The 11,517-nt window shown below is 34.0% G+C and overlaps 3 protein-coding genes and 1 long non-coding RNA gene across 5 annotated transcripts; 2 read left to right on the forward strand and 2 right to left on the reverse strand.

The window, feature by feature from the left end:
* Nucleotides 1-402: 402 nt before the first annotated feature.
* LOC125598551 (chaperone protein dnaJ 3-like) lies at nucleotides 403-2,464 on the forward strand. The gene is made up of 6 exons (XM_048772570.1): nucleotides 403-679; nucleotides 859-1,030; nucleotides 1,117-1,255; nucleotides 1,356-1,632; nucleotides 1,712-1,910; nucleotides 1,996-2,464. The coding sequence occupies exons 1-6, from the start codon at nucleotides 527-529 to the stop codon at nucleotides 2,319-2,321; spliced, it is 1,266 nt and encodes a 421-aa protein (XP_048628527.1). The 5' UTR covers nucleotides 403-526; the 3' UTR covers nucleotides 2,322-2,464.
* LOC106421344 lies at nucleotides 2,335-7,754 on the reverse strand. 2 transcript variants are annotated; one of them, XR_007332485.1, is made up of 3 exons: nucleotides 7,525-7,754; nucleotides 6,932-7,431; nucleotides 2,335-5,230 (listed from the first exon to the last, which is right to left on the reverse strand). It is a non-coding gene; the product is annotated as an uncharacterized LOC106421344 (long non-coding RNA). The 2 variants fall into 2 exon arrangements; XR_002661584.2 differs by having other exon boundaries at nucleotides 2,335-6,474.
* Nucleotides 7,755-9,028: 1,274 nt separating this feature from the next.
* Nucleotides 9,029-9,517, forward strand: LOC125598552. Its single transcript, XM_048772571.1, has one exon. The coding sequence runs from the start codon at nucleotides 9,029-9,031 to the stop codon at nucleotides 9,515-9,517; it is 489 nt and encodes a 162-aa protein (XP_048628528.1).
* A 341-nt stretch (nucleotides 9,518-9,858) lies between these two features.
* Nucleotides 9,859-11,407, reverse strand: LOC106353564. The gene is made up of 4 exons (XM_048772572.1): nucleotides 11,208-11,407; nucleotides 10,819-11,105; nucleotides 10,638-10,743; nucleotides 9,859-10,569 (listed from the first exon to the last, which is right to left on the reverse strand). Exons 2-4 carry the CDS (start codon nucleotides 11,022-11,024, stop codon nucleotides 10,114-10,116), a joined length of 768 nt encoding a protein of 255 aa, XP_048628529.1. The 5' UTR covers nucleotides 11,025-11,105; nucleotides 11,208-11,407; the 3' UTR covers nucleotides 9,859-10,113.
* Between the last annotated feature and the right edge of the window lie 110 nt (nucleotides 11,408-11,517).

The raw sequence follows: 11,517 nt of genomic DNA on the forward strand, positions 1-11,517 counted from the left end.
GTATCTATATATTTAATAACATAAAAATTATCTTAAAATTTTCTATCTCATTTATTAATAGAGTACATGAACTTGTTGATGTAATTTTCAAATTCATCTGTTTTCTTTAAATTAGTGAAGATTAATTGTATTTGGATTTATATTTAATAAAATATAAATCATACCTTAATATTTTCTATCGCATTTATTAATAGAGTACATGAACTTGTTCATGTAATTTTCATGTAATTTTCAAATTCATCTATTTTCTATAATTTTTCCTTTGATTATTTAGGTAATTTTCTTTAAAAAAAATTCTCATTTTTCCCACTCGAGAAGAAATGAATAAAAAAGAACAAAACAAAGTCTTAAATAAAAAGAAAGATAAAAAAATTCTAGTGTGTTCGACTGCCCCTACAAAGACCTGAACATAATAAGCAAACTCAATTAGTCTTCTTGGAACAACAGCAGCCACACAACAAAACTCTATTAAAAGCCTCTCCTCCCACTGCTTTCCTTTAGGGTTTTCTTAAAGAACAGAGAAAAGATGTTCAGAAGAGGACCTTCGAGTAAGAGCGACAACACCAAGTTCTACGAGATCCTCGGCGTCCCCAAGACCGCATCACCCGAAGATCTCAAAAAGGCTTACAAGAAAGCCGCCATAAAAAACCATCCCGACAAAGGTGGAGATCCCGAAAAGGTCTGAATCCTTCGATCCCCTTCTGTGTAATTCAATAAAGTTAGTTCTTTTATAGTTTGGTTTGGATTCTCCGACCGGTAGATGTCGTGTAAGAGCTTGGATTCTTCGTAAGATGTCCGATTCGATCTGAAAGTTGCGATCTTTAGGTCAATTGGTTGACTTGTTACATGTGTATGCAGTTCAAAGAGATAGCTCAGGCTTATGAAGTCTTAAGTGATCCGGAGAAGCGTGAGATCTACGATCAGTATGGAGAGGATGCACTCAAGGAGGGAATGGGCGGTGGAGGCGGTGGGCATGATCCGTTTGATATCTTCTCGTCCTTCTTTGGTGGTGGTGGTAGCCCATTTGGAGGTTAGTCCCTTAGATTCTCTCATTTCACAATCTATTTTGCCTTTGAATAGATATGATAAAGGTTTAATTTTGTCGTTTTTGATTAGGTGGCAGCAGCCGTGGAAGGAGGCAGAGGCGTGGTGAAGATGTGGTTCACCCTCTGAAGGTTTCACTAGAAGACCTTTATCTCGGAACAACGAAGAAGCTCTCACTTTCTAGGAATACTTTGTGCTCCAAGTGTAACGGGTTAGTTAGTTAGTTAGTTAGTTCTACTTTTTTAAGATATGCTTCTGTTTAAGTGCTTTAAAAGAGTTCTTCACTGACATTAGTTGCTTTATGATGGCAGAAAGGGTTCAAAGTCTGGAGCTTCATCAACATGTAGTGGATGTCAAGGATCTGGAATGAAGGTTTCGATCAGACAGCTTGGACCTGGAATGATTCAGCAGATGCAGCATCCTTGTCATGATTGCAAAGGTACAGGAGAGACCATCAATGACCGTGACAGGTGTCCACAGTGCAAAGGGGATAAGGTTGTATCTGAGAAGAAGGTGCTTGAAGTAGCTGTGGAAAAGGGAATGCAGCATAGCCAGAAGATCACATTCAGTGGACAAGCAGATGAAGCGGTTAGTGATTACTCACTTTGTCCTTACTTCTGATTATTACATTATTCTCTGCTGACTTTCTATGTTGATTTGAAAACAGCCTGATACAGTCACTGGTGATATCGTGTTCGTCATTCAGCAGAAGGAGCACCCAAAGTTCAAGAGAAAGGGAGATGATCTCTTTGTGGAGCATACCCTCTCTCTTACAGAAGCCCTCTGTGGGTTCCAGTTTGTCTTGACCCATTTGGACAAAAGGCAGCTTCTCATCAAATCCAGTCCCGGGGAGGTTGTGAAGCCAGGTAACGTACTTCAATCATGATCATCCCTCTCATCGTTTTTTTGCTTCTCTCCTTCTTACCGTGTTGTGTGTTTGGTTTTTGATAGATTCATACAGGGCGATAACCGATGAGGGAATGCCTGTGCACCAGAGACCGTTCATGAAGGGCAAGCTTTACATCCACTTCACGGTCGACTTCCCTGACTCGCTGAGCCCTGACCAGACAAAGGCCATTGAAGCGGTTTTGCCGAAGCCAAAGGCGGATCTGAGCGACATGGAAACAGACGAGTGCGAGGAGACGACCCTGCACGAAGTGAACATTGAGGATGAGATGAGAAGGAAGGCTCAAGCTCAAAGAGAGGCTTATGATGATGACGATGATGATGAAGAAGGCCCAGGCGGTCCTCAGCGTGTGCAATGTGCCCAGCAGTGATATCAATCATGCGCACTTGTAGTGATATTCATCATTTGCGTTTTTTTTTTAAATATTATGTATTATTTTTGGGTCTTTGCTATAAAGACTTTTTGCCCGATTATGTTGGAAGAAACTTGTCCTAATTCAATTTCTTGTCGCAATGTTGGTAACCCACTCAGCAAACGCAAACGTAAAACTTGCTCACAACACACGCTAGCACAAAGAACACAATCAAGATTTTGAGAAAACAATGGTCTGGTAGAATAAAGAATGAGCAATCAAAATCGAATAGTGTTAGTGAGTTTGTCGTGGTAAACCAATGGCAACCTTAGTTTCTTGGTATGAAAGGAGACATTGGTTTTGGACTGTTTCAATATTTATACATTTCACAAAAGTTAATTGAATTATGTTCTAAATTTAGATGATATCTTGGGGTGTACGTGCGGAGTGAATTTTTTATATCAATGTTTGTTCATTAAATAGTTTAACATTTTGCAAGCAATTTTTATTGACAATGTTGGTTTGTTGAAAAGTCAACTTATTATACCTCATTTTAATTATTTTTAAAATTTATTATATGCACAAAAAAAAATTAAGTTTTGCGTCTGACACAAATCACTAAAACCAGATAGACAACATCAATTATAAAATGACGAAAGAGGATTAGATTTACGCTTCTCGATTTGTTTACTATTCATTCTCCATAAATGATTTTATTTTGTACCTCTATAAAATTGTGTTTTCGTTCTCGTTTATATTTCACTGATACGAGTTTTGTTTTTTTAACTTCTTCTCTGAATTCGGTGAATTACATAAATATCAATTTAAAAATATGGACATCTGTAAAAATTAGTTTCATTTTTTATACATATTTAAGAATAATATTTTGAAGAAAATCACTAGCAAGCTCTATTCATAGGTTAGCGTTCAAATCTAATATCCTCTATATATTAATTGAGAATCTTTAAAAAAATTAGAACCTTAAGTTTGTATTAATTAAAAAAAAAATCATCATATGTGGCAGTTGTGTATACCTTCTAAATCTTATTTAAAAGAATTCTAGAGCCCCTTATATAAACCATAGTTTTAAAATATAACGTTGGTGGCATATTTCAATTACTAAATATTTCCATTACTAAATATCATAGCATCAGTCGCATTAAAATGGTCTTTGAGGGTCATAAGACATTTAGAATTCTGTATTGAATGACTAACACACCGATATCTGTATTGAACGACTAACATACATCATAGCAACAGTCGCTTTCCATTACTAAATATCTTTGATGGTCTACTCTTGCATCTCCGTTTATAAACAAAATTACAGTATTAGGGCTCTCTCAGTTTTGCAATTCACATTCTTAGAAGATCTTAATCATACATGTTAGTCGTCTGAACAGAATGTTACAGTCCTTTCATTATCTTATTTTGTTTAATAATGTGGAAGTTGGCAGAGGAAACATCTTATTTTGTTTTGTTTTGGTTTGCTTGACTTCTTTCAGTATTCAAATCTCAATGAATAATATATTCAGTTTTAAACAAATGGTGTCTAAGTTTAGTGTCCCTCCAATATGAAATGTTAATTTTAGTTTCGATAACAGTTGGTTATCTGTGGTATTCATCTATATTGAACCAAACCGTCATGGAATACAGTTCGTGTGAATCTTATGAAATTTTAATCGTGTTTTAATCGAATCAAACCGTCAAGTTAATTTGTCTATTTAATACAATGAATCAAACCGTCAATTCGTGTGAATCTTAATTTATTATGAGTTAGATAAGGAAATACAGAAGGGGTTGTGATCATGTATGTGTTAAAAAAGTTAATTTTGTATTTAATACAAGAATACATTTGCACCAAGGCTTCCATCGAAATTAATTCGAGTTAGAAAAGGAACATACATTAAGGATGAGATGTTAATATGAGAAACAAAAAAAGAACCATTGTCCGTTCTAGAGGTAGAAAATATTTAGCGAATTTATTTGCCTTCATAAGTAAGCGTTTATTTGTACAAAAGAGTTAATTTTCTATTAAAGTTTTCTTATTTTGATAGGCCGTAAATCTAACACAAGCCAATTTACCATTACTATGCTCTTTGTTAATTTACAAGCCTAAACTATTCTAACCTAATGTTAAGAGGATATTAAATATATATTTACCCACACTTCTCTTAGAGCATCTCCAACTCTTTCCCATATTTGCCTCTAAATGCTATAATAGAGTAAAATCAGCTCCAATCCACCCCTATTTCTTCCCCTAAAATAGAGATTGCTATTTTTTCCTCTATATTTAGGGGAAAAAATAGCATTCCTCTATAATAGATGCAAACTTTTTTATTTACAAAATAGTCCTCTAATATTTTATGATTGTAACTAAAATACTTATGTATGAAGAAATACAATTCTTACATATAAAATCACACCTTTTTGGTTACGTACTAATTATTAATTTTTATAACTATAATTATAATTAAAATAAAAAAATATTATTTATTTAAAAGTCAATTATAATTAAAATAAAATAAAAAATTATTATTTTATTTAAAAGTCAAAGACTTTTTATTTAAATATTAATCAATACAACATATTAATATGGGTTATTACTTGGCCGATGGTATATATCCGAAATGGTCAACCATAGTGCAAACTATTCATGAGCCAGTAGGTCCAAAGAAAAAATATTTTGCAGCACAACAAGAAGCATGTAGAAAAGATGTAGAACGTGCATTCGGAGTTTTACAATCACGTTTTGCGATTGTGAAAGGACCGGTACGTTTTTGGAAAAAAAAAGTACTACATGATATAATGACTACATGTATAATTTTACATAATATGATTATTGAGGATGAGCGTGATCTCGATGCACCGATTGGAATTGGAAGAGAAGCTCCACCTCCGGAAGTCCAAATACCAGATAATGAAGATAACTGATTCCAAGAGTTTCTAAGTCGATTCAGAAAAATCAAAGATAAAGAAGCTCATTTCTCACTTTGTAATGCATTAATTGATCATTTATGGGAAAAATTTAGTAATAATGATTGTTAGATAATGGTACTTTGTTTTTTTTTTTTTGTCTAATGTATTTTTGTAATAAAATGTTTAATTTAAATATTTTTGCAATATTATGAAAAAATTTCAAAAAGTATAATGAATGGGTTAATTTTCAACATTTACAAGTTAGAGGTGTAAAATGTAAAATAAAAAAAAGAATCTTTCAAGAATATTCCTTTTTAGAGGAAAAAATAGAGGAATACATTGGAGAGAAACTCACCTCTATTATAGAGTTCCTCTATTATAGAGGAAAAAATAGAGAAATACATTGGAGATGGTCTTAGTCTCCATCCCTAAAAAAAAAAATGTAGAGTAGACTCCACGTTAAGATGGCTGGAATTTTGACAACATTATCGAGTTGAATCCTGCGAAAACTACGTGGAAAATTAAGGTCGAGATCATTCGTCTATGGAGACTATACTCCGCAGGCAATATCGAGAGTATTGAGATGGTGTTAGTTGATTCAAATGTAAGTTGTTTTCAAGATGATGATCTGAAAAACGAATTATTATTATTATGCGTTTGATACTCAAATAGTATGGTATTTATATGGTTTTACTTATATGTGCTGCAGGGTTATACGATTCATGCAACAGTTAATGAGGATGTGGTTCCGATATTTGAATCATTCCTCGAAGAAGGTGACTCGAAGATATTCATCAATTTTAAACCTGAGTAATATGCAGTATTCATCGATATTTGATCATTCTTTGCAGGATTCCAGCAAATGCTTACTAATGACTTGCAAGAAGCATTCGAAGGGACGAGGAGGACGATATGGGCTTTCATTTTATCGCATTTTTGTTTTAAAATTTGTGCTTTCAGATTTTGATTTTGCTTTCCAATATTCGATGTGTTTTTAACATAAGCTTATGTGAAATTCTATCTACTTTTTACATTCCATATGACCAATTTGCAGTATTGAGATACTTTTCTGGTTTGTGTTTTAATCTACGTTGCACGGAAGCTTCATCGGACGTCCGCTTCCCGCTTCGGAACCGGAATCGGAATCGGAACCTTGTGGAAGCTTACGGAATCTCGCTTCCAGAACGCTTCCAAAATATTCTTTTTAAAAACACGTTGGAAGCTTATGATTCCGTTTTGAAATCACGCTTCCGTTCTTTAAAAAAATACAAGGTTGAATATCAATAAAAATATAATCGTAGTTATTAATTTCTGTAAAATCAAAATTTTAATAGTAATGAATAGAGAGGATATAAATATATAAATATTAAAATTAATACTATAAATTATCTTTATGTATTGAGGTTTTTACTAAACATATATCATATATTCAAATATATTGTGTCAATTATTTATGAAGCATTAACAATAATTAATATAATAATTTCTTTTAAACTTAATTTATGTCTATTTTCATAGTTTTAATATGAAATCATTACAAAATTATTACAAATGAATAAATAATTTATTTAAATTTATAACTTATAATTTTTAGTCCTAATTTTTTTAAAGAAAATCTTATATTTTAATATATATATATATATATATATATATATATATACATATATATACATATATATACATTCATATGGATATACGCTTCCAATACGTACCGCTTCCTAATTTTTCAAAAAATCTCGTTTCCGCGCTTCCTTACGCTTCCGCTTCCGCGTACCCGCTTCCGTTTCCATGTAACATAGGTTTTAATAGCCAAAACAAAATAGTCAATATAGTTCTTGCTAACATGGTTAGTATACCAAAGAAGCATCTAAACAATGAAATTGTTTCCAGAATCTTCAATCTTTATGTTTAATGTGAAACGCTCTGAAATATATTACCAATACAATCTCGATTATGATCACATATACTCAGTACCAATTGGTTTTCACGATTATTGGCAATCAGAACAGATAAAATGTTAAAAGATTAAAGTGAAACATAAGAAATTAGTTTTCAAGATTACCCTTCTCATCGTAGATATGCAGGAAATGAAATCCTTTTTTTTCCATTTTGCTTTCGATTATCCTTTCTTGCAAAGTGATATTGACATTGTCTCACGGCCGATTTACATACTCTAACAAAGCTATGTACGATTTGAATGTATATTCCCGATCTGATGGAAAAAATAAAGGTTATCAAAACAAACACACTCCAATCAAATAAGAAGGGATATTCGAGATCCAGATTTGTTTCCAAAGAGACTAACCTTATCGATTATGATTGAAGGAAAAGATACAACCTTCCATTGATTTGATTGAAACTCTGTGCAAGGTAATTTCGTTTTCCACAAACAGATAAACATTTAGCATTGTGATTTGTTCTTAACCGACAAAATCAAGAGGAATCGATAAAGTTTATTTCTTGAAGCTATAAAAAAAAAATTGGGAAAAGATGTACAAATCGGCCTTAAAACTGGGAAACGATGTACAAAGGTGTATCTCGAAACTGTAACTCTTACTGATTAAATTGGGCCTAAAAGATAAGATATTAAAACATCAGCATTATAATTATTCAACAACTCTTAATTTGGCCCATAATCAATAATACAAATTATTTGACTAATGTATTATTATTTTTTATTACCTGAAGAATATAAAATTAATGTTGTAAAAAATATTGTAATTATTCAAACATCAGCATTATAATTATTCAACAACTCTTAATTTGGCCCATAATCAATAATACAAATTATTTGACTAATGTATTATTATTTTTTATTACCTGAAGAATATAAAATTAATGTTGTAAAAAATATTGTAAAAATTTCAGATTCTAATAAATTGACTTAAGTTTTTTAAAAAAATTATATATATTTTTTCGAAGATCAGTAAGTAAAAGAAAATGAAACATAGTTTTATTTGCATGACTTCACCAAATAACACAAAATCGCCAATGAAACATATATAAACCAAAATCTACGATCATAATGACAATATATATCTAATATTCATGTTGGTTACAGATGCGAAATTAGGGTTTCGATGATTGATCGCGATTGGGATCCGGGTGCTCAGCGGATTTTAAAGATTAAAGGGAGATTAAATGGAGTCGGAATATCTCGGAGGATCTGCGGAGATCTGCGAAACAGAACTTTTGTAACGGTTTGTAAAGAGACTCTATGGAAACTGGTTTGGGACGGAGATACGATTGGGATCCATCAGAAATGGTTATTATCAAGATCCTCAGAATGGATGCGGAATCCAAAGGATCAAACACAAGAGTTAAGAGGTAGGAGTTTCGTTATCCTCAAAACGAGATCTCTGCTGTCTGTTATAGAAAGTATAAATATTACAATTCGATAGGTTTGTGATAAGAGGAAAATTTGATTTATGGATACGATTTACTTTGGCGTTTTGGGAAGTCTTAATCGATACTCTGACTTCTGGTTAAAGATTTCTCGAATCAATCATGGAGGATTTTCTCTTAAAGGGTTAGGATCTTGGCGCGATGTACTTAGCTTAGAGTATCATTATATAAGGAACCGGGCTTTACTCTCTTGTATCACAGCTTCTTTTCTGTTATCATACGAGCTTAAGTATCTTGTTTTTTTGCTATTGGTATTGGTGATCATGACTCAGGCTCCGCTTGTGGGAAAGGCTGGTGACGGGAAGAATGGAGAAGGAAATCGCAAGCAGCTGTAGATCTCAATACCTCACTTTGACAATTCCGATCTGATCAAGAGTTACTCTAAGACTCTGATCGGGAGATGTATGAACCCGGAGGAACAAGACGTCACGGTTCTGCTTGTGATGTTACCAAAAATCTGGAAGGTGGAAGAGAGAGTTGTGGGAGCGGATCTGGGACTAGGAAGGTTCCAGTTTCACTTTGACACGGAGGAGGACATTGTGGTGGTATTGGAGATGCAACTGTATCATTTTGATTACTGGATGATAGCACTGGCTCGATGGCAACCAAGGATGGCAAGAGATTTCCCTTCGGAGATTCCATTATGGATCAAGATTGTGGGTGTTCCCACAGAGTTCTGGTCAACCCCTACGTTCCAGAGTATTGGTGATGCTATTGGTGAAACCACAGACGTAGATCTTGACTATGGTAAAATGCGGGTGATTGTAGATGGATGCAAGGAGTTGTGTTTTGAGACACCGGTGGATTTCAAAGGTGGAGAATATTACGAGGAAGATGAGGCTCTAGTCACTACAGGAAATAAGGGTTTTGATGGCACCGCTAAAGCGCTATAAGACGCTACCATAGCGTTGTAGAAAGCGCTCCAATATCGCCCGCGATAATAGGTCTCGTACATTTCATAGCGGATTTTGTTGTGCTATTGATATTTTATTATTAATAGCGGTTCTTGTTATGCAATTGTAAATTTGTATTATAGCGTCGCCAAAATGATATTATAACTTTTTAACTATAGCATTTTTTAAAATTAAATATAGCGATTTGTAATTACTATTGTCGTCTTCTATCAATAGCAATATTTGAACATTTCATTGCATTTTTTTATATGCAATTGTTTCATTTTGTTTATAACAAATTTTATTTAATATTTGATTTTAAAATAATAGAGAATCAAAAATGTAAAATAAAAATTAATTCTAATTAAAATTCGAAGAAAATTAAAATATTCGAAAATAAAAAATATATTCAATTCTCACAAATTTTCCATGCAAAAAAAATCAATCAGCAACTATAATTCCATCACAATCATCTCTAACACAAAAACTTTCATCATCAGACAATTGCTCTGTATCATCAAATTCCTGTGCGAGTAATGGTGCTCCGACAACGTCTTCCTCTGTCTCGAGTTCATGATATCCTCTCGGTGGTGCTCTCATAACAACATACCAAGGCGATTCTTCATCTTCTCTAGAGTAAAATACCTGTTTTGCTTGTGATGGTAGAATGTATGGATCTTGTAAATATGGCGTTTGGTTGACATGAAGATTGACAAGGGTGAAACCATCTTCTTCCTAACACCGTAGCCTCTGTTCGCCCAATTACACTTGAATAAAGGAACGCTGAACATGTGGTAATCGAGAAGAATGATCTCTGTTATCACTCCATAATATGTGACCATATCGGCTGTATGTCTTGTATCTCTTGCAGAAGATCTACACATGCTGAAAGCTTCGTAAGTGACTCCACTATTCTGAGTCTTTCGCTTAACGGATTGTATGTGAAATCGGTTCCCGTTAATGACAAAACCTTTATTGGTATGAGCAGTAAACCTTGGTCCAAAGGCCAACCACCTCAGCTTCGTAGAATGCTCCTTTGAGTTAGAAGGTATCTAACAAGGATGTAAAACTGTGTGAGCTATGTGAATAGAAAAGTGAACAGATAGTGAAGTTGTACAAACTTATTCTTCACCCATTCAGCAAATTGTTGGGTGTGATGCTTCCATAACAAAGTTTCATTTGTTGCTAATCGAACATCATTATCTTGCAGTTCTTGTAAGTGCTTCCTGGTTCTCATAACAAAGTAGAGAGTTATCAGACTGATAAAAAAATCTGAATTTGAGAGGGACAGTAGAACTTACTCAACATAGGGATCCATAATAGCCATATTCATCAAAACATATCGATGTGCTATGTCTCTATCTTTCTCTGAAAGAATAAGCTCTGTTCCCTTTTGCAGTGGTCGACCTTCAAGAACCATTCCATCAGACTGAATATCTTCATTACGGTTAAGTACTTCTTCAACGGGTACAGAATTCTTTAGGAACTCTAAACAAAGGCTATGCATTCTCCAGCTAAGTACCCCTCAGCCATACATGCTTCTGGCCTAGCAAAATTCTTTACATATGCCTTGAGTGTTTTCATGTATCTACAGCTCAAACAATATAGCAATAGTTACAAACCTCAGTTGATCGGAAAAACAGTTCAGGATATAAACAATTTACATTACGCGAACAAAATGAAAACAAACCTCTCAAACGGATACATCCAACGAAAGTGCACAGGACCTCCCAAACGTGCCTCTCTTGCTAGGTGTAAAGGAAGGTGGAACATGATATCGAAGAGCGATGGAGGAAAGAACCGCTCGAGTTGGCACATTGTCTCCACAAACTCATTTTCCAAAGTTATCAGCTTCTCCGCGTCAATAGCACGCTGACACAATCTGTTGAAAGTAGTTACATACTCGAGTTACTGCCACTCTTGGTCCTCTTGAAGCAACCCTCGTAACGCAGCAGGTAACGCAGCAGGTAAACAGATGATTTGGATTAGTACATGATGAT

The sequence above is a fragment of the Brassica napus genome, unplaced genomic scaffold, assembly GCF_020379485.1.
Source record: "Brassica napus cultivar Da-Ae unplaced genomic scaffold, Da-Ae ScsIHWf_1736;HRSCAF=2366, whole genome shotgun sequence".
NCBI lineage: Eukaryota > Viridiplantae > Streptophyta > Magnoliopsida > Brassicales > Brassicaceae > Brassica > Brassica napus.